A 20,157-nucleotide genomic window follows, 5' to 3' on the forward strand; every position below is an offset into this window, starting at 1 on the left:
GGAGGTTCTCCTTGGAGGTGGGGGAGACCAGGAAGAGGACCGGAGGGGACCCGGGCTCCGTGTGGGAAGGACAGGGCAGCAGGTCGGATCGGAGGCAGGCCTGTGCAGGAGGAAGGCATGTGCAGGACAAGGGTGGGCACTGCCCCTGCGGGGAAGGTCTAAGCCCTCAGGACAGTGGTGTCACCATCCCCACTGTAAGAAGGGGGTGGAGGCCAGACTGCAGTACCATGAGGGGCCCTGGTCACTGGGCTGTGCTCCAGGTCCTGGGGGTGGACATGCCTGGGCGTCTCCAGCCCCTTCCTCCCACTGCGGTCCAGGCACCTTTGCCCTGTGATCATCCCACATTCCCCCAACTATTGTCCAGGGCCAGGCAACAAGGGCGCCCACTGGGCCCTAGCAGGATACGGTCCCCAGTGCCCACAGCTGCCGTCCTGCTGGCTCTCTTTGTTGGGAGCTCTGGCTCCTGTGAGGATACTGGGACTGGCGTCACAGCCTGGGGACATTACAGACTCAACCGCATGGCACACTGGGCATGCTGGGCCTCCGCATGCACCAGCCTCAGGGCCATACCTGTCCTGCTGTGTCCAGCCCAGCTGCCTTCCCATGACAAACCACGGGATCTCAGGGGACTCCTTGGCTCCCTGGTTGGGGTCCCACATCACTGTCCTGCTGCCCACCCTGCTGGGGGAGCCAGCACCTGCACCTGGATGGGCAGTCCTTCTGCCTGTCCCTTCTCTGGATGGCATTCTGGAAAGGCTCTGGACATTAAGATGTGGCTTGCCCTACAGGGACCCAGAGCCTGCTGGAGGTGGGGATGACCAGCTTCTGTGGACACTGCCCATGTTGGGCTGCTTAGAGTAGCAAGGGACACACACTAGAGGCCCAGGGAAGGTCACTTGTGACCCAGACCTGCTGCCCAGAGGGCGGTGTGCCTCGGCAGACTCTTCAGTGGGAGCCTGGCTGGCAGCACCTGTCCTGCGGGGCATCCGGAGTGGGCACCTGCTCTGGGTTCCCCCAGATGCACTCCTGGAGGACCCTGGGTGGGGTAAGGAGTGGGATGCCCGGCTGCAGCCCCGAGTCAGATTCACCTAAGGGGAGTGAAACTCCAAGCCCTTGGCCCAGTCCTGACTTCTGGGGACAGGAGGTTGGGCTCTATGGGGCGTGGCCACCGCCCTCTCCCTTTCCTGAAAGTGTCACTCACGACCCAGCTCCAGCGTAGCCACAGGACCTGGGGAGGCTACCTCACTTAAAACCTCAGAAACCACAAGAGCAAGCAGGTCTCCTAATGTCTTTATTGTTCCTTAGATAACCGGACAGTACAAAGTTTCCCTCTTTTTTACCCAAAAAGTGGACTTTCCATACACTGCCGCCCAGTGGATTTCCTTCCCACTGGGAACCGGAGTTTCCCAAGACAAGCCCTTTCCATCCGCCATCACATGATTCAGATAATTTAACGAGGAGAGAGTAATTCCTTTGATTATTATCAACATGAACTTGACTATGTCTCTATAAGGGTGAACACTGATTGTTTTTTTCTTTTTAGAAACAAAAACCATCCACTTATCAATCCAAACTACAGCATTGCATTACAACATTCATGGCATCAACTGAACGCACGAAGTTACCACCTCAAGGAAATAACGGACAGACACTGCACAATATATCTACGGGGTACGCGGGTTCAAACGACGCGGGAACAGCGACTCCACTCTACGCCGACCACCACTGGAGGAAGTGCTAGACACGGTCCGTGAACTACTTGCAGTCTGGGCACAGTTAATCTAAGAGACAATGACACAGTCAAGAAACAGCAGCCGTGACGGGGTGGGAGACCGGTGGTGCCGAGCGCCACCCGGCAGGGGCTCTCGGGGAGACAGGACGGCCCCGTCCATCGGCGCTGACCATGACCTAAGGAGATGTCCATGCGATCCTAACAGTGGGTGTTCTCGGGTGAGAATGGCCAACAGTCACTGCCTTGCTTCTTGAGTATGTTATTTGACCAGAGAGGGGTGGGGTGGGGGAGGCCAGGGGCCTCAGGCTGCAGTTCCAGCTGCAAATACAGGGATTTCTTCCGAAATCTGTCGCCCGCCGGCTTGAGTGGGAGGGACGGGGGGTAGTGCCGTCCCTTGTCGTCAGGATCATTGCTGATGATTTTTTGAAGTCAGTTTGTCAGTATTCTCAGCATCGTTTTGGCAGCTGTTGCACGGAGCGCCCTCGGAGGGGAGGGCTCGGACCCTCGGCTTGCGGCAGAAGGGGCTACAACTCGTCCGAGCGGATGACGTGGAAGAGGGTGACGTTGTAGAGGGTCTGGTGCCCGTTGTTCCAGGCGTACAGTGCGCGGTCCTTGGGGTTGTAGTCCAGCATGGAGATGTGGGAGTACTTGTTCTGGAAGGGGATGTCGATGTACTCATAGGTCGAGGCGTTGGTCTGGTAGGCGTAGTGCACCTTGGTGCCCCCCGAGTAGCCGTTGGTGACGTAGAGGGTGCCGCAGATGATGAAGGCCTCGCCGGCGCTGCGCTTGGGGTAGCTGGTGTTCCAGGTCTGCAGGATCTGCAGGGACACGGGGTCCAGCTTGCTGATCACGATGTTGCCGGCGTTCTGGTTGGTGGCGTAGACGGCCCAGAGCCCGTTCTCGTCCACCATGAGGTCGATGTCCGAGTGGCCGCCCCAGGCGTAGTGGTACATGTTGTTGTAGCCGGCGTAGTCCAAGCTGCGCGTCTTGAGGATGGTCTCGGTCTTCAAGTCGAATCGGATGATGATGTGGCTCTGGAACTTGTTGAAGTAGATGGAGCCGTTGTAGACCACCTGCCCCGTGCCCGACCACGGGTGGGGCAGGCGGTGCGAGGTGAAGTTGTCCGTGTTCATGAAGTCCACCATGGACTTGTACTCACGGACAAAGCGGTTGTTGTGGTAACCGTCCATGTACCAGACCTGCGGAGACAGCAGACCTGTGAGCACTCCCTGAGGGGACCTGGGGCTGCGGGGAGGCCGGCCCTCCCACGGGAGCTGGCAGGGAAGAGCCAGGAAGGGTGTCACCTCCCTCCTCCAAGGCCACAGGACTCTTCCAAAGGGACAGGACCAGAGCAGGACTTGTCCAGGGTGAGGAGGGGACAGGGGAAGGCAGACGGGGGGCAGGCAGTCTGGGGCTGCCAGTCTCACTAGACAGGGCTACAGCCACCCTGTGCCATTCACCTCAGTGGGTGGCACTGAAAACCCCACAGGCCAGCAGCCAAGCCCTCTGCTTAGAACCAATCTGGCTATGGGGCAGCGGCCACGCCGAGGACCTGGCTGTGTCCACAGACTTGTGGAGAAAGGAGCTCCATCCCTCCAGCTGCCCCAAAGCCAGCGAGGCAGTGTGGAGGGCACACCTCCGGGCCCCGGGCAGGACAGATGCCCCAGTTCCAGGTAGCACTGCGGAGGCCACGGTTCTCAAGGTCACTGGGAGGGCCCTGGCAGTGGGCCTCGTCACCCTGCCAGGCTGAATCATCCTGTCTGCCAGGCAGAACGTCATCAATGTGGCCTTTGGGATGCTGTGAGCGTCACTCAGCGTCACACCTAATCAGGGAAAGGCTTCTGCAGAAGGCCCCAGAGGTCCAAACCAAGAGACAGACCTGGGCGTGGCCCCAGTCAGGCCTGCGGGAGAGACCTCTGAGTGCTTAGATGCCATGTGACCTGGAGCTGCCCGAGTTTGAACAAACGCTTTAGTCATTTCCAACCGATATGGGAGCAAGGAGAAGGCAGAGCACGTAGCAGGGGCATCTGTCTGGCAGGACAGCTGCTCTATTCATCAGGGGCTCTGGAGCCGCCGGGAGATTAAGGATGCGGAGCTTTCAGACTTGGCATGACAGATGCGTTAAAAATTTAAAAAAAACAACAACAAAAAAAACCCCGTAACCTTGTTCCTGAGACGTCGTCCATTCAGATGCTGGGAGGCAGATATGCTTTTTGTTTTTAATGAGTTTTTTTTCAACTGGGTCTCATTTGAGGCTGTCATTATCCCTTGCCTCCTGCAGACCAGCCCTCCATGATGTGGGTCAGGGATTAGAGCTGGGAGGGGTGACGGAGGCAGCAGGCCATGCTCAGAAACCCCCATCACATGGCAGAAGGCAGCCCGCAGCTGCCCCCACCCCTCTGCCTCCGCCTGGCCCTGGAGGGACCAAAGCCCACTGCTTCCCTCCAGCCTCGGCTCCCACGACCTCCCCCTGGCCTCCCACCTGCCTCTAAAGCAAGCCCTGCTCCCTGTCTCGGCACCGAGGACACTTTTGATATGTCTGCACACCAGCCTCCTGCTCGAGTGGACCCTTGAGAGTGGGGACCAAGGGGCCAGGGTCTCCCTCCCGTGGCCAGAACCAGTGGCATCAGTATCCCTGACTGGATTTTCAAAAGGCTTCTCTTCCTGCACTGGGCCCAGTACTTTCTGAACGTACTGTTTGGGATGAGAGGGAAAATCAGTACCAGGGCCACATGTTCCAGCAGGGGCTGGGCCCGGGTCGGCTCAGGCAGGCCGTCTTGGGGGTTCGCCAACGTCTAAGATGTGAATGTGCCCTTTTCCACGCTGGACCTGAGCCAGTGGGAAGCCACTCCAGGCAGAAGAGAGCCACGTGGTCAGGACCCCAGGGGCTCATGCCGAGGAGACCTTTGCACACTGGGCAGCCCGAGTCCACTCGTGTGACCCCCGGGCTGCTTGTGTCCGGTTCTACCCCAGCCCTAGGGCAGGCTGGTGGAGGGACAGGGCACCCTTGACCCTCGTGGCCCTCGAGGCATGAGGAAGGAGCCTGCATGTGCCCAGACGGCCCCAAGGAGAAGCGTCCCCCTGTAGGAAGACCCCACTGCTCCTGCGTGGCCAGGCTTTCCCCTCATGATGGGGGCTTGGATGTCACCCTGCTTCCTGCGTCCGAGGTTTGGAAGGGCAGAGGGGCCACCAGGCCACACCACCTGCTTGCAGAGAGGCCCTTCCCCAGCAGAAGAAGTCTGGATCCCACTCAGACCCTGAGGCGAGCTGCCTCGCCCTGGGGTTCCGCCTGCAGCCCCCAGACTGGCTCCCACAACCAGTGAGTCTTCTAGAATTCCAGTCCACCCCACCACTGTCCTACATAAACCCTTCCTGATTCTGCAGCTCCAAACTCCCCAGCCCGGCCTGCGGCGTCTCCCTGCCAGCCACCGCACACCCTCGGTCCCCACCAGGCCAGCACTGCGGCCGCCGGCTCTGCACCCAGTGAGAGGCCGCACCCTCCTGTCATCCCAGCCCAGACACACCTCCTCAGGAGGCACTTCTAAGTCCTGTACCTATAAGCAAGTGGGTGTCAACCCCCTTACTGGACTAGAGAGCGGCCCCCGCAAAGAGGTATCCACACCCTCGAGCCTGTGGATGCACCCTGTTTGGAGAAAAGGTCTTAGAGTTAATGTCTCCAGATAAGGAGCTGGTCCTGGATCAGGGTGAGCCTGAAACTCAGTGACAAGGGTCCTCCAGAGACAGGAGACACAAAGGGAGATGCCACAGGGGTCTTCCTGCCTGTCAACCCCACTCTCAATGGCCCTGGGGTCCTGCACCCACCTGGCACGGCCCAGCGAGTGACAGTGGGTCTGTCGGGGAAGGCCCTGTGGAACCTGAGGGAGGGGTGATCTGTTGATGCCACAGGGCAAGGGTCTTTGTGTGGACGGCGGCTGGCATCTGGGCACCTGTACAGGCCCAACCGTGGCAGCTTGAGCCCAGCCGCTGCTTCCTCTCTGCCTCAGTCCCGCGGCTCTAGAACAGGCCAACTGGGACCTGCCACCTCCACCTGTCCAGTAAAGACCAGCTCTGCCTCCTAGCCCTGGACAGCAGGAACGGGTGGTTCTGAGTGGGCTAGACATGGCACCAGGGGCACACACAGCCAGAAGGAAGAGAGGTCAAGACATGAGTGGGCACGTGGCAGGAGGGGCCAGCTCACTCGAGGTTAGCCCAGGACTCCAGCCACAGACAGGTCAGGGCACCTCTACAGAATGGCACAGTGGGGACGGCTGGGGTGCTGAGGCCACCGCTTCCAGACCCCTAATTCACAGAGACCCAGAGAAGAGGAGGGTCTCTCTTGGGGTCACCCGCTCTGCTCCCTGGACAGCGTGTCCACCGCCAGCATCTTGCATGCAGTCCACCCATGGCCTCTCTAGGCTGTGACGGCCCTTGTCCCAACCTGGTTATGTCCACCACTTCCCGGGGCAGGTGCCATCCATGGGGGACAAGGACTCTCTAATCACTCCTGCCAGACCTCGTCACCCACACGCCCTGCCCTCAGAGGGCAGCCTCTTTCAGGGCCTCGCCTCAGGCCCTCCCTCTCCCTGAGAGGGAGGATCCCAAAGGGCCAGGGTGGGTGAGGGCCCGCTGCCCTCCAGGACCCACCAGGGCTCCCTGAGGACACCCCTGACATCACTGACCGCTCTATAACCTGTCCTCAGTATGGGCAGCAGCAGGCCAGCCCTGGTCCAATCCAGATCTGGAGCAGGTGGAGCCTGGGACCTGGCCTCCTGGTGGACTGCCATGGGTCTGTCAATCAGCCGTCCCTCTCAATCAGCAGCAATGGACGACCCCCCCACCCCAGGAACCCCAAGCACAGCCTTTCCTTAATTCTGCAGGAGCTGAAAGGGCCCAAAGTACTCCCTGGAAATGACTTTGCTTTTAAAAAGTTTAGCTGTCACATTCTGTCTTTTGTCCCTGCCTGCCTCAGGGGCTAGACTCGAGTCCCAGCCCAATTCCCTCCCTACCCATGATATCCTTTGCCAGAAAAAAAAAAAAAAATCAAATGCTGGCTGGTGCACGTGAGCTCTGGAGCATCTGCAACCGCCCCGCTGCCAGAGTGAGGCTTCTCAGAAGCAAGCGCCCGGCGCTGCTGCCCACAGGAGAAAAACTGGGTCTCCCCACGTCTCAAGTGCTCTCAGGCCCATATGGTCAGGCTCACTGAGAACACGGGCTTCCCTAACTGTCCTGACTATTTTCAGCCACTTGCAGGAGGAAGGCCGCCCAGGGCAGAGCTGGGGAGGCGCCCCCGCCCTGCGGCAGATCCGCATCTCCTCCGCCTGCTCACCGGGCAGCGCACGCGATGCTATTTCAAGGGCCTTTCTTAGGAACCTGGGCCCCAGCGTGCTCTTTCTTGGCTTGGCCAGCATGGGTCACGTGTCCTCCGGCTAGGATGGCTAAAACAAGGGGCCCAGGACTAGGAACGGCTCTGAAGAGAGCCGTTAGTGGCGGGGTGCAGAGGAGGGTGGGAGCAGAGGGATCGGCAGCCCAAGAGCCCCCGACTCCTGCTGAGAAAAGATCAGGAGGGACCCCACAGGACAGAGCTGCAGGCGCCATGCTGACCCCACGCATCTGCATGACCTGGTGCATTCTGGGTGATTCCACCTCCTGTTCCCAGGACCCTTCCCAAGTGTCTGGAGGGCTTTGGCACCAAAGCCGAACTCTGCTGCTTGTAAAATAACCATGGTTTGGCAATTATACCACCTGCTCTGGGCACGAGCCTTCTGGGTATGGTGAGAGGGGACTGCTGGGCCCCTCTGATGCTGGTGACCTTTGGCCTGGAACTTCTTTGGAAGAAGCTGGCTAGGAAGAGGGAGGCTGGATGTGGGCTCTGGTGAGGTGGCCCATGGTCAGGGTGGGCTGTGAGCCTCAGAGTTGGGAACAGGACCCCTGGAGCTCGTGTGGTCTCCTGGGGATAGGGGCACAGCCTGGTGGGGGATGCCAGTTCTGCTAGTTCTGGCGAAGCCTTCCTCCTGCAGTGCTGGCAAAGTGGGCCAGGCCTCTCCAGGGCCCGGGAAGCACAGGATGCTCACCGCTGGGAGATGCGGGAGAGCCCAGGGGCTCCGCACAGCGCTTGGCACACAGCTGGTGCTTAATAAATGGTCGCAGGAAGGACTGATGCAAAGGCCTACTAGCCAGCCTGACTCTAACAGTGGCTCAGCATGTCCCCTCCTGCCCTGGCCACAGCCCTGGCCAGGCCTCCAGGGCAGCCTGCATGGAGGCCAGTGTGGATGGCTGTTTTGTTTTGGGGCGAGTTATTGGTCTCCCGCGTGTGTGTGTGATCAAAATTGGACGGGAGATTGGAAAAAATCAAAACAAAGCAAAACATTGCCAGTCCAGATCAATGGCAGGACCCACCAGGAGATGTGGCACTTAGCAGCCTGAGAACACGGCTCAGCAGGCCTGGAGCCCAGAGCAGCACCGCTGCCACGCCCCTGGCCAGCCCAGCTCCCACCTCCTCGCCTCCTGTGCCATCAGCTCCCCACCAAGTCCTCCCTTCCCCGCACAGGTCCTTCTCGACACTCCGTCTGCCACCAGAGCCTCTTCTCCTGGAGGGCGATGCAGTCAAGAAGCAGAAAATACCATCATGAATCCCTATTCCTTTTAACTAAAGAGTAATAACATTTGTTTTGTTAGCATTGCTGTGGTCAAAATACGTGAATTTGGCTTGTGTTGGTATGTTTCATTCTTCCTTCTCCTTAACTGACTCGATGTTTGACAAATCTCTGGGTTGATTTTCCCTCTTGGTCTGTTTTAGTATATTTACCTGGAGACTTAGGGTCTTTTGAGACATTATTCCTACTAAATGCTGATTTTATCACAGACCTTTCTTGCAAAGTCTAATGCACCAAATATCAACAACTATTATTAAAGTAAAATCCTCGAGTCAAAAAAAAAAAAAAAAAAGCGGAAAATAGGGGCTGGGGATGTGGCTCAAGCGGTAGCGCGCTCGCCTGGCATGCGTGCGGCCCGGGTTCGATCCTCAGCACCACATACCAACAAAGATGTTGTGTCCACCGAGAACTAAAAAATGAATATTAAAAATTCTCTCTCTCTCTCTCCTCTCTCACTCTCTCTTTAAAAAAAAAAAAAAGAAGAAGCGGAAAATAGGTATCTAATTATCTAAAGCACCCATGGGCCCCTCAACGGCTCTGAGAACCGACACCCTTGCTGCACTGTGCAAGCAAAGAGCCCATTTCCAGGAACTCTGGGTCCTTGGCACCTGGGGAGAGACCCATTTGACTGGCATGGGGCGCAGAGGCCAGAGGCCTGGGGCAGGGGCAGGGCTCCACACGTGGGCTCCTGCTCTGCAGCAGTGGGGAGCAGCTCCTGCTTGTGGCCCAGCATGGCCTGTGTGGGTTTGTGGGTGGGTTTCCTGCTCTGTGTGGGTGGGAGGAGGACAGGTGGGAGGGGGGAGGGCCCCTGGGGACAGATCAGTGCCTGACAGGAATGTGGCCAGGGAAGCAGGGGATGGTCTGGCAGGGGCTGGGGAGGCGCACAGTGTGGCTGCAGTGCCCACTGTCACCTCTCTGCTTGTCGTGGAGTGCCCAGGACAGCCCCTGGCCACGAGACCTGCTTTTTTAAGCACCTGCCACATGGTTGTTTCTATTCCTGGGTCATCATTACCTACCTCTGCAGTGGGAGGGGGTGGAGCATCTGCCCCCCCCCCCCCCCCGCAGCCCCCTGGCCTCTGCCAGCCCCTTTCTTTGTCAGAGGGCAAGAGCCAAATGGTCCCCTCCCCAGATGCCCCCGGACTCCGGGAAGCTGGGGCTTTTGCTTTGCCCAGTGCAGTAAGGGTGTCAGTTCACCAAGTCTGGGCAGAGGCGTGTTCTCCAGGCAGGACAGGACTCAAAGAACAGTTCAGGGAACAGCTGACTCAAATTGTTAGGAACCTTCTAAGTATTGGCCATCAGAGTTCAGAAAACAGGACGAAAACAACCTTTCTCCTACAGACGCTGGATTCCAGTAGAGTCCCAGGTGTGCAGCTCGCCAGCTCTCCAGAATTGCCCACGGCACGTGCGGGGAGGCAGAGCGTCCAGGCCACCCTGTGCTGAGGCGGCCACCTGGATAGGGGGCTGCGACACGGGGGTGGGGGGTGGGGGGCTCTTCCTGCTGCAAGCGGTTAGGCCAACAAACACAAGAGGCTGGAGGACCTGTCCACCCTCGTCCCCGGCCACTTCCCACCTCCAGCACAGGAGACCTCATCTTGCTCTGCCTATAGCTGGTGGACAGCTGAGACCAGGAATGGCTTCCGCTACTCGGGGGCCAGGTCTAGCTTAGAGGCCTTTGGATTCCTAAGTTCCTTTCTCCATCAGCCTGGAGCAGAACCCAGGTGTTTCCAAAAGCCCATTGTCTACACGTCTGCCCACGTCACAGGGCGGGGGCGGGGGACACCAGGGCTGCAAGACTCACTCTGGCCTCAGTAATCAGGGCCGAGCCCCAGATGGTGAGCAGGACCCAACGAGCTGCCCCTCTACCTCCAGAGGAGCATCCTACAGGCCACAACTGCTATGTCCAGGCTACAGCAAGGAGGGGCAGGTGGGCTGGCGTCCTCCACCCCGCAGCGCCCCTCACCTCCCAGTTCCCAAGGCTCACCCGCAACCCAGGCCCTGGGGCAGGCGGCATGGCCCTGATTCCCTCTCCTTCACGAGGTTTGCCTGGGGGGAGACACCCAGGAAAAAAGAACCAGGGCCTCTTCCCAAAATCAAAAAGAAGAGGCGCTTCTGTCAGCCATGAAAGGAAAGGCAAATGAAGAACAAATGAGTGTCGTTAGAACAAGAAAGGCAGAGGCCGCTGGGGAAGAGCGGGCAGTTAGAGACAGACTCAGCCCAGCCCAGCTGGGCCTGGAGAGAGCCCAGGGGCCACTGCGGGCTCCAGCATGCCATACCACACGCCCTCTACGGCCACTGGGATCTGTGACTCTGGGTTACCACAAGGACTTCAGCCGGGGACACGGGCCCCTGTAGGAGGAAGCCCCCGGGGACTCTGGGCTGCGGGTGGCCTAGGAGGTGGGTGGGGCTGGGACTGAGGTGAGGGAGGGAGAGCAGCTCCTGCAGGTCACACGAGCACGCCTGTCCAAGAGGCCCCGTAACAGTCAGGAGACACTTACCCTGTTATCGCCTTCCGGGGCCAGGGGGTCTGTCATCCAGGATCCAAACCTCGAGCCAGAGGTCTTGACGGTTACCGGGTCACTGATGCCTGTCAGCTTGCCGCAGGCTGGAACAGAGTGCACACAGATCAGGACACGAGGCGGAGGGAGCACCTGGCCCCCCGCAGTCCTGTCCCAGACTGCCCGGAAGGCCTGATGGCTGCCTCCGCTTCCCCTCCAGGTCTAGAGGCCACCTCTTCCCTAAACCGGGCCAGGGAGGCCGGAACGGGCAGGTGGGAGCCAGGAGCAGCCACCCTCCGGGGCCTTACCCTCCTGGCCCAGCCACGCCCGCCATTCTGGGGATGGGAGGTCACAGCAGCAGCCCTGGGAGGGTTCAGCAAGACAGTTTTCTCTCCAGGAGAGCGCACAGCTGGGCCTCCTACAGCTCGGGGAAAGCAGGGAACTGGCAGACATGCCTTAGGCCCCATGCAAGACACTGCACCCAGGCAGGAGCAGCCAGACCACCCTCCGCAGCCCAGGGCCCGTCACTGCAGGAGTGTCCACTCTGTGACCTGAGAACTAACAGGAAGGCAGGCGCCCTCCTGCTGGGAGTGGGTAGCCTCCCACCTCCCCTGAAGAGGAGCCCCAGGCAGGAGGGCTGGGCTGAGCACCAGGGTTGCCAAGATCCTGGAGGTGACCTGCAGCCCTCCCACTCACAGGTGGCCTCAGAGACTGTGAGGGACTTGCTCAGGCCTCCTGGCCATTCAGGCAAGGCTAAGGCGGGGGCCTGCATTCCCGACAGCCTGATGACCTCCGCAGCCTGCTGACCTCCACAGCCCCCTGGGCTCCAGCTCGTGGCTGACCACCAGGTGGACGGCTAGGAGAGCAGCACCAGGAGTGGCATTACTGTTTCCTTCCTGGGCCAGGGCCACTGCTCAGCTCGGCGTGCACACAGACTCTGCTCTGACCAAGCCCACTCTGGGAGAGGGGACAGGGGTTGAGGCCAAGGGTGACCAGCATCTACAGGGATGAATACAAAACATGGCGAGTTCTTGGAAATCTCAGAGGAGATTCCTGGTTGTCAGCCACGAGCTGAAGCCCACGAGCTGACCCCTCTGTTCAGAAACACCACCCTCCGTGCTGAAAGTCAGCCAGTCTGCAGCCAGGCCGCCACCACAGTACTGCAATCTCAGCCCACCTCGGGAGGGCAAAGTATTCCTGAGGTCCAAGGTGGTCGCCCCCCAGGGACATCCAACTAGGGCCTCCTGGACCCTCCCTTTCTCTCCAGGCCAGGCCTGCCTGTGACCTCTGGAGTCTACACACCCCCCTCAGGGCCTCCCATCAGCATGTGTACACAGCAGTCTGCAAAGTTCAGAGGAGATCCAGGCGCTTACGGAAGCTTGTCAGAGACTTAGCCCAGACCACAGGGAGCCGGCAATCCCTAAGGCGGAGGGCGGGGAGGGCTCTTCTCACTCTGGCACAGTCTCCAGTGCCTCCCACCCCCTCAAACTTAAAGAATGTGTCCCCAGCAGAGCTGTACAGGACTGGAGGGAAGAGAGGGCCCAACCCCTGCCCAGAGAGCTGCAAGAGGGCACAGCCTGGCCAGAGGGAGGCTTGGAGGACCCAAGCACCTCCAGCCCCAGCGCTGGTGCCTCACCCAGGATGGAAAAAGTAATGCCACCCGTGGTCCTGCTCTCCTACCCGCTCCATGTGCACCTGGTCCCACTCCTGGGAAGGAGTCTGTGTGTCAACATAGACCCCACCACTGCAGGCTGCACGGCCACCGCTCAGCTCAGCACACGGACCCTGCTCTGACCAAGCCCACTCTGGGAGAGGGGACAGGGGTGACCAGCATCGACAGGGGTGGGAATACAAAACAGGGCGAGTTCTTGGAAATCTCCGAGGAGATTCCTTTTCCAGGAGCCTGGCTAGCTTGTCACCTCAACTGTCTCTCAGGGACTTGGGAAGGGTCAGTGGAGGAGGTGGGCCTGAAGAAGGAGCCCAGGCTGGACCCCAGCCCCACTCTCCAACTCCTTCTTCCTTTGTTCCTGTTGATCTGGGGGCTGGGTCCTGGGCTGCAGCAACCTCTGAACTGGGTGGGAACCTGGAAAAGCCTACAAGGACCAACCCCTCCCACAGAGGGCCTCCGGGCCCCTCCCCGCCATCTTCCAGGCTTGTAAGAGAGCGTGTCCCCCCCCCCCACCCCCCGCGGCAGGTCTCCTGTGTGGAACAATGTTCCACTAGTTCCCTGGAAGGAGAAGCCCACAGGGAGTCAGGGCAGGGACCTCAGCAATTCCCGCATCTACACTCCTGCCACCCTGGTCCCTCCACCTGAATGCCAGCCCACCCAGCTTCTGGGGGGACCCAGACTGAAGCCTTGTCCCTAGAGATGTTCCCCCTCCGACTCCATCCCACTCGCGCTGTGACCTAAGTAGCAACTGCACACTTCTCACAGCTGCAGACGGGGGTGTCGGGGTCCCACCACCCCAGGAAGGAGGCTCCCCACTCACCCCTCCCCAGCAGGAGGGGGTGAATGGCCTGGCTCAGGCCCTCCCAAGTCTCCTGTGTCACGGCCTCATGCAGGGAGGGGCAGTGCTGCTCCCCAGTGTGCTCCTGGGCAGGAGCCGGAGAGCAGCAGAGGGCCTCGTGGGAATCGGAGCAGGGGACTGGAGGGGCTTCCAGGGCACACCTGGCACTCAGCAAGGCCTCCGTCACGCCACTGCAAATGCAGACTGAGAACACGCAGAAAAGTGGCTTCATGCTCAGATGAGTCCAGGTCAGGCAGCCTTGGACGGTCTGACCACGTCCTACCCACCTGCCCACCGAGACCTCCTGGCCACCCGGGGGGGTGGGGGCTGGCAGCAGTCCAGGGGAAGGCCTGCTGCAGGGCCAGGGCTCCCTTCTCAGGTACCCAGCCTCTTCCACATGCTCACGCGGCCCCTTGAAGCCAGCCTTCAAATCTCAGTGGAGGCGGGCAGGGAGGCCCCTGGCCCATGTGCCCTGCGCTCCAAGCTGGCTGCGGGCACAGCTCCCAGGGCCCCCGGGGCTGCAGGCTGCCCGCCCTCCCTGAGTCAGGGAGCTATTTTTGGTTCTCTGTCCAGACTGGTTCTGCCAAGACCTCGGGACTGACAGGATCTAAAAAAGCCCACGGCAGAGCCTCGGCCAATCTTGGCACATTCAGTTCGGGAAAGTGTCTGTCTTCAGTCACGCGTGCCCAGGACACAGGGAGGGGGACGGGAGAGAGCGGGGACGAGAGGGTGGCCTGTGGAGCTGGCACTGGTGGCTCAGGTTCTATACCAGAGCAAGCAGAACAGGGGGGACAGCCCCTGGGCTGGGAGGGTCTCAGGAAGAGGGGTGACTGGTCAAGTGGGGAGCCTGGAGGAGCTGCTGGCCTGAGGGGGAGACCATGGCCTCCTGCTATTTCTGGGCAGAGGCCACAGTGGGAGCAGCCTGGACATCTCAGGCCACAGGCCCAGGGCAAAGTGCTACCAAGGTGTTCCAGCCAGGACAGAGGGGTCTCTGGGCAGCCACAGGTGAAGAGCCAAGTGCCCCATGCGGTCAGCACCTGGCCTCTACTCCCAGCTCCTGTCACCCAAGGCCTGGGGAGTTACGCCAGAAGTATGCAGAGCTGGGGGCTCAGACAAACCGACGTCCAAGATGCAGAAGAAACAAGCCCAGCGGTGGGCAGCCCCACCCAGGCCTCATGCTCAGATGGAGCCCAGAGGGAGCAGGAAAAGGGGCCACTGTGGACTCTCCCTTCGCCTCCTGACCTGGCAGGGAAGTAGGGTCCTCAGGAGACCTCACAGCACAGGCCACCCTGAGGGCTTCCTGCAAGGAGCCAGAGGGGAGGCCTGGCCTTGCCAGGGTCCCACAGAGGCGGTGGCCCAGGGAGCACTTCAGGCTGGCTCCTTCCCTCCCTGTCCTAGGGCTTCCCTTGGCTCTGCCCATCCCTGCCTGAATGCAGGCGGCCTTCCCCATGCCCTGCTGCCGTTCATGGTCCAGCCTCCTCCAGACCCCAGGCAGGAGGGGAGGACGCCCCACTGTCCAGTGGTCCTTCCTGGCCACTCAAGGGTGAAGAGCAAGCAGGAGCTTCGACTCCTTTTCCAGCAGGAAGAGCACAGTGCCCTGGCCCTGCCCTGGCCCTGTCCTGGCCCTGCCCTGGCCCTGCCCTGGCCCTGCCCTGACCCTGGCCCTGCCCTGGCCCTGCCCTGGCTCTGCCCTGGCTCTGCCCTGGCCCTGGCCCTGCCCTGGCCCTGCCCTGGCCCTGCCCTGACCCTGCCCTGACCCTGGCCCTGCCCTGACCCTGGCCCTGCCCTGGCCCTGCCCTGGCCCTGCCCTGGCTCTGCCCTGGCCCTGGCCCTGCCCTGGCCCTGCCCTGGCTCTGCCCTGGCCCTGCCCTGGCTCTGCCCTGACCCTGGCCCTGCCCTGGCCCTGCCCTGGCTCTGCCCTGGCCCTGCCCTGGCCCTGGCTCTGCCCTGGCCCTGCTCTGGCCCTGCCCTGGCCCTGCCCTGGCTCTGCCCTGGCCCTGCCCTGGCCCTGGCTCTGCCCTGGCCCTGCCCTGGCTCTGCCCTGACCCTGGCCCTGCCCTGGCCCTGCCCTGGCTCTGCCCTGGCCCTGCCCTGGCTCTGCCCTGACCCTGGCCCTGCCCTGGCCCTGCCCTGGCCCTGGCTCTGCCCTGGCCCTGCTCTGGCCCTGCCCTGGCCCTGCCCTGGCCCTGCCCTGGCTCTGCCCTGGCCCTGCCCTGGTTCTGCCCTGGCTCTGCCCTGACCCTGGCCCTGCCCTGGCCCTGGCCCCCGAGCTTGCGCTCCCCCAGACTCCTCAACAGTATGCAGGTGGCCCAGCTCCTGGTGCCTAGTGAGGGTCTGAACCTGGGGCTGGCAGGCTTGGCTAAGATGGGCTCAGATGGTCTTGGGGAAGAAAAGGGAGCCCAGTTGACCCTGAGAGTCAGGGCTTTCTCTTCATCCCCTAACAGAAAAGAAACTACAAAACTGCATAAGCCCTTGGTGTCAGCGCTGGGATGTGCCTGGGGCACCCAAGATCAGCTCAACCCCTCGCTACAGAGAGGGCCGCTGAGGCTGGCCTTGTAGCACGCAGCAGGCCCAGGTGAGTGACCATGTCTGAGGAGCCATGTCTCAGTGGCTCACGGAGCCTGCTGGCTTAGCTTGTTCAGCTGTTGGGCTTTGGCTCTACGCTGGTCCAGGAGGACAGCCCAGGCCCCGGCTCAGGGACAAGCTGGACCTCTGGACAGCGCTGCCTCTCTCCTGCCTGGGCATGAGATTTGCTCTAGGACAACACTGAGAACCGGCCTCCATTCCAGAGGAGGCCTGCAAGATGCTATGCTCAGCCTCTAGGCTCAGGGATGAGTTTCAGACTCAAGTTTCTGGCTGGGCCCTTAGGACAAGCATGCAGTCTACTGAGGGGGGCCACTGCCACTGGAGCCTCAGTCCTTGGTCTGCTTTTCTGTGTGTGGATGGTTCTGGGGCTAGGAACCGTCAGCAACATTGGCTTGATGAAAAGGAGGCAGCAAAGATGATCTCATCAACAGGAGGACTTCTAGAGGTGCAGGAGTCCTGCCTCCCCTGGGGACCAAGAAAGTCAGGCCTCACACCAGAGGCAGCAGGCACACCAAGGAGCCAGGGTGATAGGGACAAGGGACACTGCCCGCCACTGAGCTGCAACCCACCCAGGAGCACCAGTGGGAGCCGACTCCACCACACAGAGGCTGCGCCCCTGCGGCCACTGCCTGGCGCGAGGCTATGGTAGTGGTAGGGTCCTGAGCTGGGGAGGGGGAGGAGCAGCTGCTCAACTTCTCTACATGTCAATCAGCCAACCACTGTCACCCATCTCTACCTCTCCATCCATCATTCTATCACCTGTCCGTCCCTCCGTCCTTCCACCACCTATCACCCATCTCCATCACTAACCTATCTACCAACCTACCTTCTTACCATCCTGTCCCACCACTGCCTCCTCTGAACCAGTGACATGAATGACATCTGAATTCTCACGGTGACCCCAGGGCCCAGGGACTACCTGGACCTTCTACTACAGACGAGGAGGCAGCTGAAGTCTAAGATGGTCGATGCCAGGGAGGGTCACACATTGCTTTATGTGGCCCCCTCCTCTAGGGCTGCCCCAGCCCCAGAGCCGGCCTTCATAGCTGGCCACCCAGCCCCCAGCCATGCCGATCGGCAGGTCTCTGTACCTACAAAGCCCTTCAGACTGAGGACAGCCATGTGAAGGACCCAAGGTCCTCAGACAGGGTGCTCTCGCTCAGCCACTGAGAATGGGCTGAGGACAGATGGGCACTCTGGCTGGACAAGAGGAGGGAATGCCCCCTCCAGGCCCTGGGCTTCTCACTCAATCCACTTCCCCTCTGTGCCTGGACTCTGGGCCTGGGGCAGAGGAGGTCTCCTCCTGGTCCCCAGGTCCACCTGCCTTTCTCGGGGACAGAGAACTGCTTGTGAGGAAATGATTTTTTAAAACCCACAAAGCACCCACATCCGGGCCCTTCAGTGGGGGTGTTGGGAAGGAGGGAGGCTTGGTGCAAACTCAGGGCATGTGGGAGTGGGCTAGGGCCCAATGATGCACGGACTGTGACATTTCAGACGTGCACTGTCTCCCAGAATGTCCCTGGGAAGCTGTGGGGGAGACGGTCCCCACACCCATCCTGATGGTCTCAGGCCACCCGTGCCTGCCTCACTGGGACCTGGGCTCCACACCAAGACAGTGCTCCAGGGACCTGACACAGAGAGGCACCTGTCCTGGTGCTCCTCCCAGGCTGCTGAGAGGGACCCGCCTGCTGCCACTGGCACAGCTCCTGCGAGGCAGGTTACCCTTTCCATCCCAACTCAGCAGGACTGACCATCTCCAGGGCTTCATCAGCCCTCCCATGAACTGGAGGAACGGGAGACGTGTTACCAGCCCTACTCAGCCTGCACGGGCACACGCGCGGGCACACACACACACACACACTCGTCAGGGGACAGGTGGCACCCATGCCATCCTCTTCTCTTCCAGATGTGCAACTGAGTAGGGTCTGGAACTGCCTTTCCCCAGCGTGGACATGGTCAGTGCACTCAGGCAGGTGCTCCTACCCTCCCTGGCCGCTGTCTCTCCAGGTGGCAGGTGCTCCTACCCTCCCTGGCGCTGTCTCTCCAGGTGGCCCTGCCCAGGAGCCCTGACGCAGCCATGGCCTCGCTGTGGCCAGGCGGGCCGCCCTTCAGCACCACTGCCTAGGCCTGTGCGTGTGCGGAGGTGGGCCAAGCAGCGCCACACCCCGAGGGTGCCGGGCCTACCTAGTTTTTGCATGCATGCACGGAGCCTTTCTTCAAGATTGGACACTCTGCTCTGAAGTTCATCGTAGTCATAGGCGCCAATTTCCTCTTGCAGCTCGTTAAGCACTGACGTCAGATTCTGGACCTCCTCCTTAAACTGCAATACCAATTTGGCATCGGCCTTGTACTCTTCCAACACAGGTATCAAAGGCCTAAGTTCATCCATTTTCGTTTTTATTGCCTGCAAGGTTAAAATAAGCTGGGTTCAGTGCGATGCATGCAAGAACTGTAACACCCTGCTCGGCCCGGCTTCTCCCTGCGCGCGGAGCACCTGCACACGCCCGCTTTAGTTATGTGCTTATTTATCCTGGCCCCGATGAGTTAGGAGAGCATATTAAACAGTCCTCAGCACACCGACACATTTGGGAAAGGTCTTTATTTTCAGTTTAGAATGCAACATCTTAAGGTTACATGCTTTAAGTCACATACACAAAGTTCTTTTTTTTTTTTCTTTCCTTTTCAAAAAATGCATTGACAAGGGTTTCAAACTATCCATGAAATGCATCTAGAGTCGCATGCAAAGGAGGGTCCTGGTTGGATTCAAGGTTCCTTAGGGATATGGTGCTAAGATTGGAAAGAAACAGTAAAAATGCAGGGTGCCAAAAGCTCTCTGGCTCTTTCATGGTTACATGGGAGTGGACTGCTTCTTCAGTCACTGCGGCATTGAAAAAACTCTTTTAAGTTAGCCCTGCAAGCAAGAAAATGAAACACTGTTGAAAAGCTAGCTCACTAGCCTGCCTTAAACAGCCATTAAGAGACAAATACTTGCACCGTCCCTTAAAAAAACCCACACTTGAATGCTGGGGACACAACTGCCCTAATAATGATTGAGATTCTCTCACAACAAGTTCTGTTGGGATTCCTCCATGCGGGGCAAGCAGTGTGAAAAGCAAGGGCTCACCTTTCCTCCCCCAGAGCTACAGTGCCCCTGATCTCAAACCCAGAGAGGTGGCTAGGGATTTCAGAACCCGCCAAGGTGAGCCACCTCGAGGCTGCCGAAGACACCCCCATCTTTAAGGGAGTCTGCAGAACAGGGAAGGGGCATGCTGGCCCTTCAAGGAGAGACAAAGACTCTGTTTTTGATCAGAAAGTTCAAATCTCTCTCCAAGATAACGCAGGGGGACACATCAGGAAATAAGGACAAAATGTGCACCTGCGTGGGACTCATTTCTCCTCCACGGGATCAGCCTGCTGTTATTTTATTTATAATATAGATTCATAACTTCATTAGCTTGCCATTTCGTCTCTCTAATGTATCGCTTTTAAAGGAGAATTAGCTCTAGCTTCATGCAGGGAGCACATCAAAGAGAGCATTAGCATAAAGGACAGGAAGACAACCGGGCACATCAGCAATTTCCAGCCGAGGAGGCCTGCGTAATTCGACCTGTTCATTTACCTCAGGGCTCCAGTCCTAATTGACACGCATGTATACCTTAATTAAGGTGGCATATGACTTCTCGATCTCATCGGTGTGTATATATACATACTTGTACGTATGTATATATAATTTCGGGTCAAAGGAACTGCAGTTTCAGTGTCCGGAGTTACCTGGAGATGCGGGACACTTACCACGAGCTGAGACAGACGCTGGTCTTTTTTCCCTGTGTCTACAGTGTGCCTTGTCATAGCTAAATTAGGTCAGATATGAAAAAGTGCCCTGAGTGATCCCCGCTCAGGAACAGCTCCAATCAATTAAGCTAATCCTTGGCTAATGTGATTTACCTGCAACAGCTGTGGAGTGACAAGGGCCAATAATGACATTCTTTCCCGGCTAATATGCCACTCAGCCATAGAGTGCAGGGTCTGGGACCCTGGCTTCCAAACCAGATTGACAGAGGTTCCGGGGCCCATCTGTGCTCACGTGGCTGCTCAAGCCCACCCCTTCCAGGTGCCTGGCCAAACCAGGGCCAGGGCGGACTGCCTCTGCTCCCTCGGGCTGCAGTGCTTTGCAAGGCAAAGGC

The 20,157-nt window shown here is 59.5% G+C and overlaps 1 protein-coding gene across 4 annotated transcripts in view; it reads right to left on the bottom strand.

Moving 5' to 3' along the window:
* Positions 1–1,507: 1,507 nt before the first annotated feature.
* OLFM1 (olfactomedin 1) overlaps positions 1,508–20,157 on the bottom strand; it is a 36,281-nt gene continuing 17,631 nt past the window's right edge. For 2 of the 4 annotated variants that reach the window (XM_081280136.1, XM_081280134.1), the window contains exons 4-6: positions 18,158–18,377; positions 10,881–10,987; positions 1,508–2,931 (exon numbers count right to left, since the gene is read on the bottom strand). In XM_081280136.1, the coding sequence (XP_081136262.1) occupies positions 2,257–2,931; positions 10,881–10,987; positions 18,158–18,377 (1,002 nt within the window). In that variant the 3' untranslated portion in view covers positions 1,508–2,256. Of the gene's footprint in view, positions 2,932–10,880; positions 10,988–18,157; positions 18,378–18,564; positions 18,885–19,765; positions 19,825–20,157 lie in introns of those variants that run through there. The other 2 variants (XR_014020459.1, XM_081280135.1) reach the window with 2 other exon arrangements.

The sequence above is a fragment of the Spermophilus citellus genome (genome assembly GCF_964194105.1).
Source record: "Spermophilus citellus genome assembly, chromosome: 2".
Classification (NCBI taxonomy): Eukaryota; Metazoa; Chordata; class Mammalia; order Rodentia; family Sciuridae; genus Spermophilus; species Spermophilus citellus.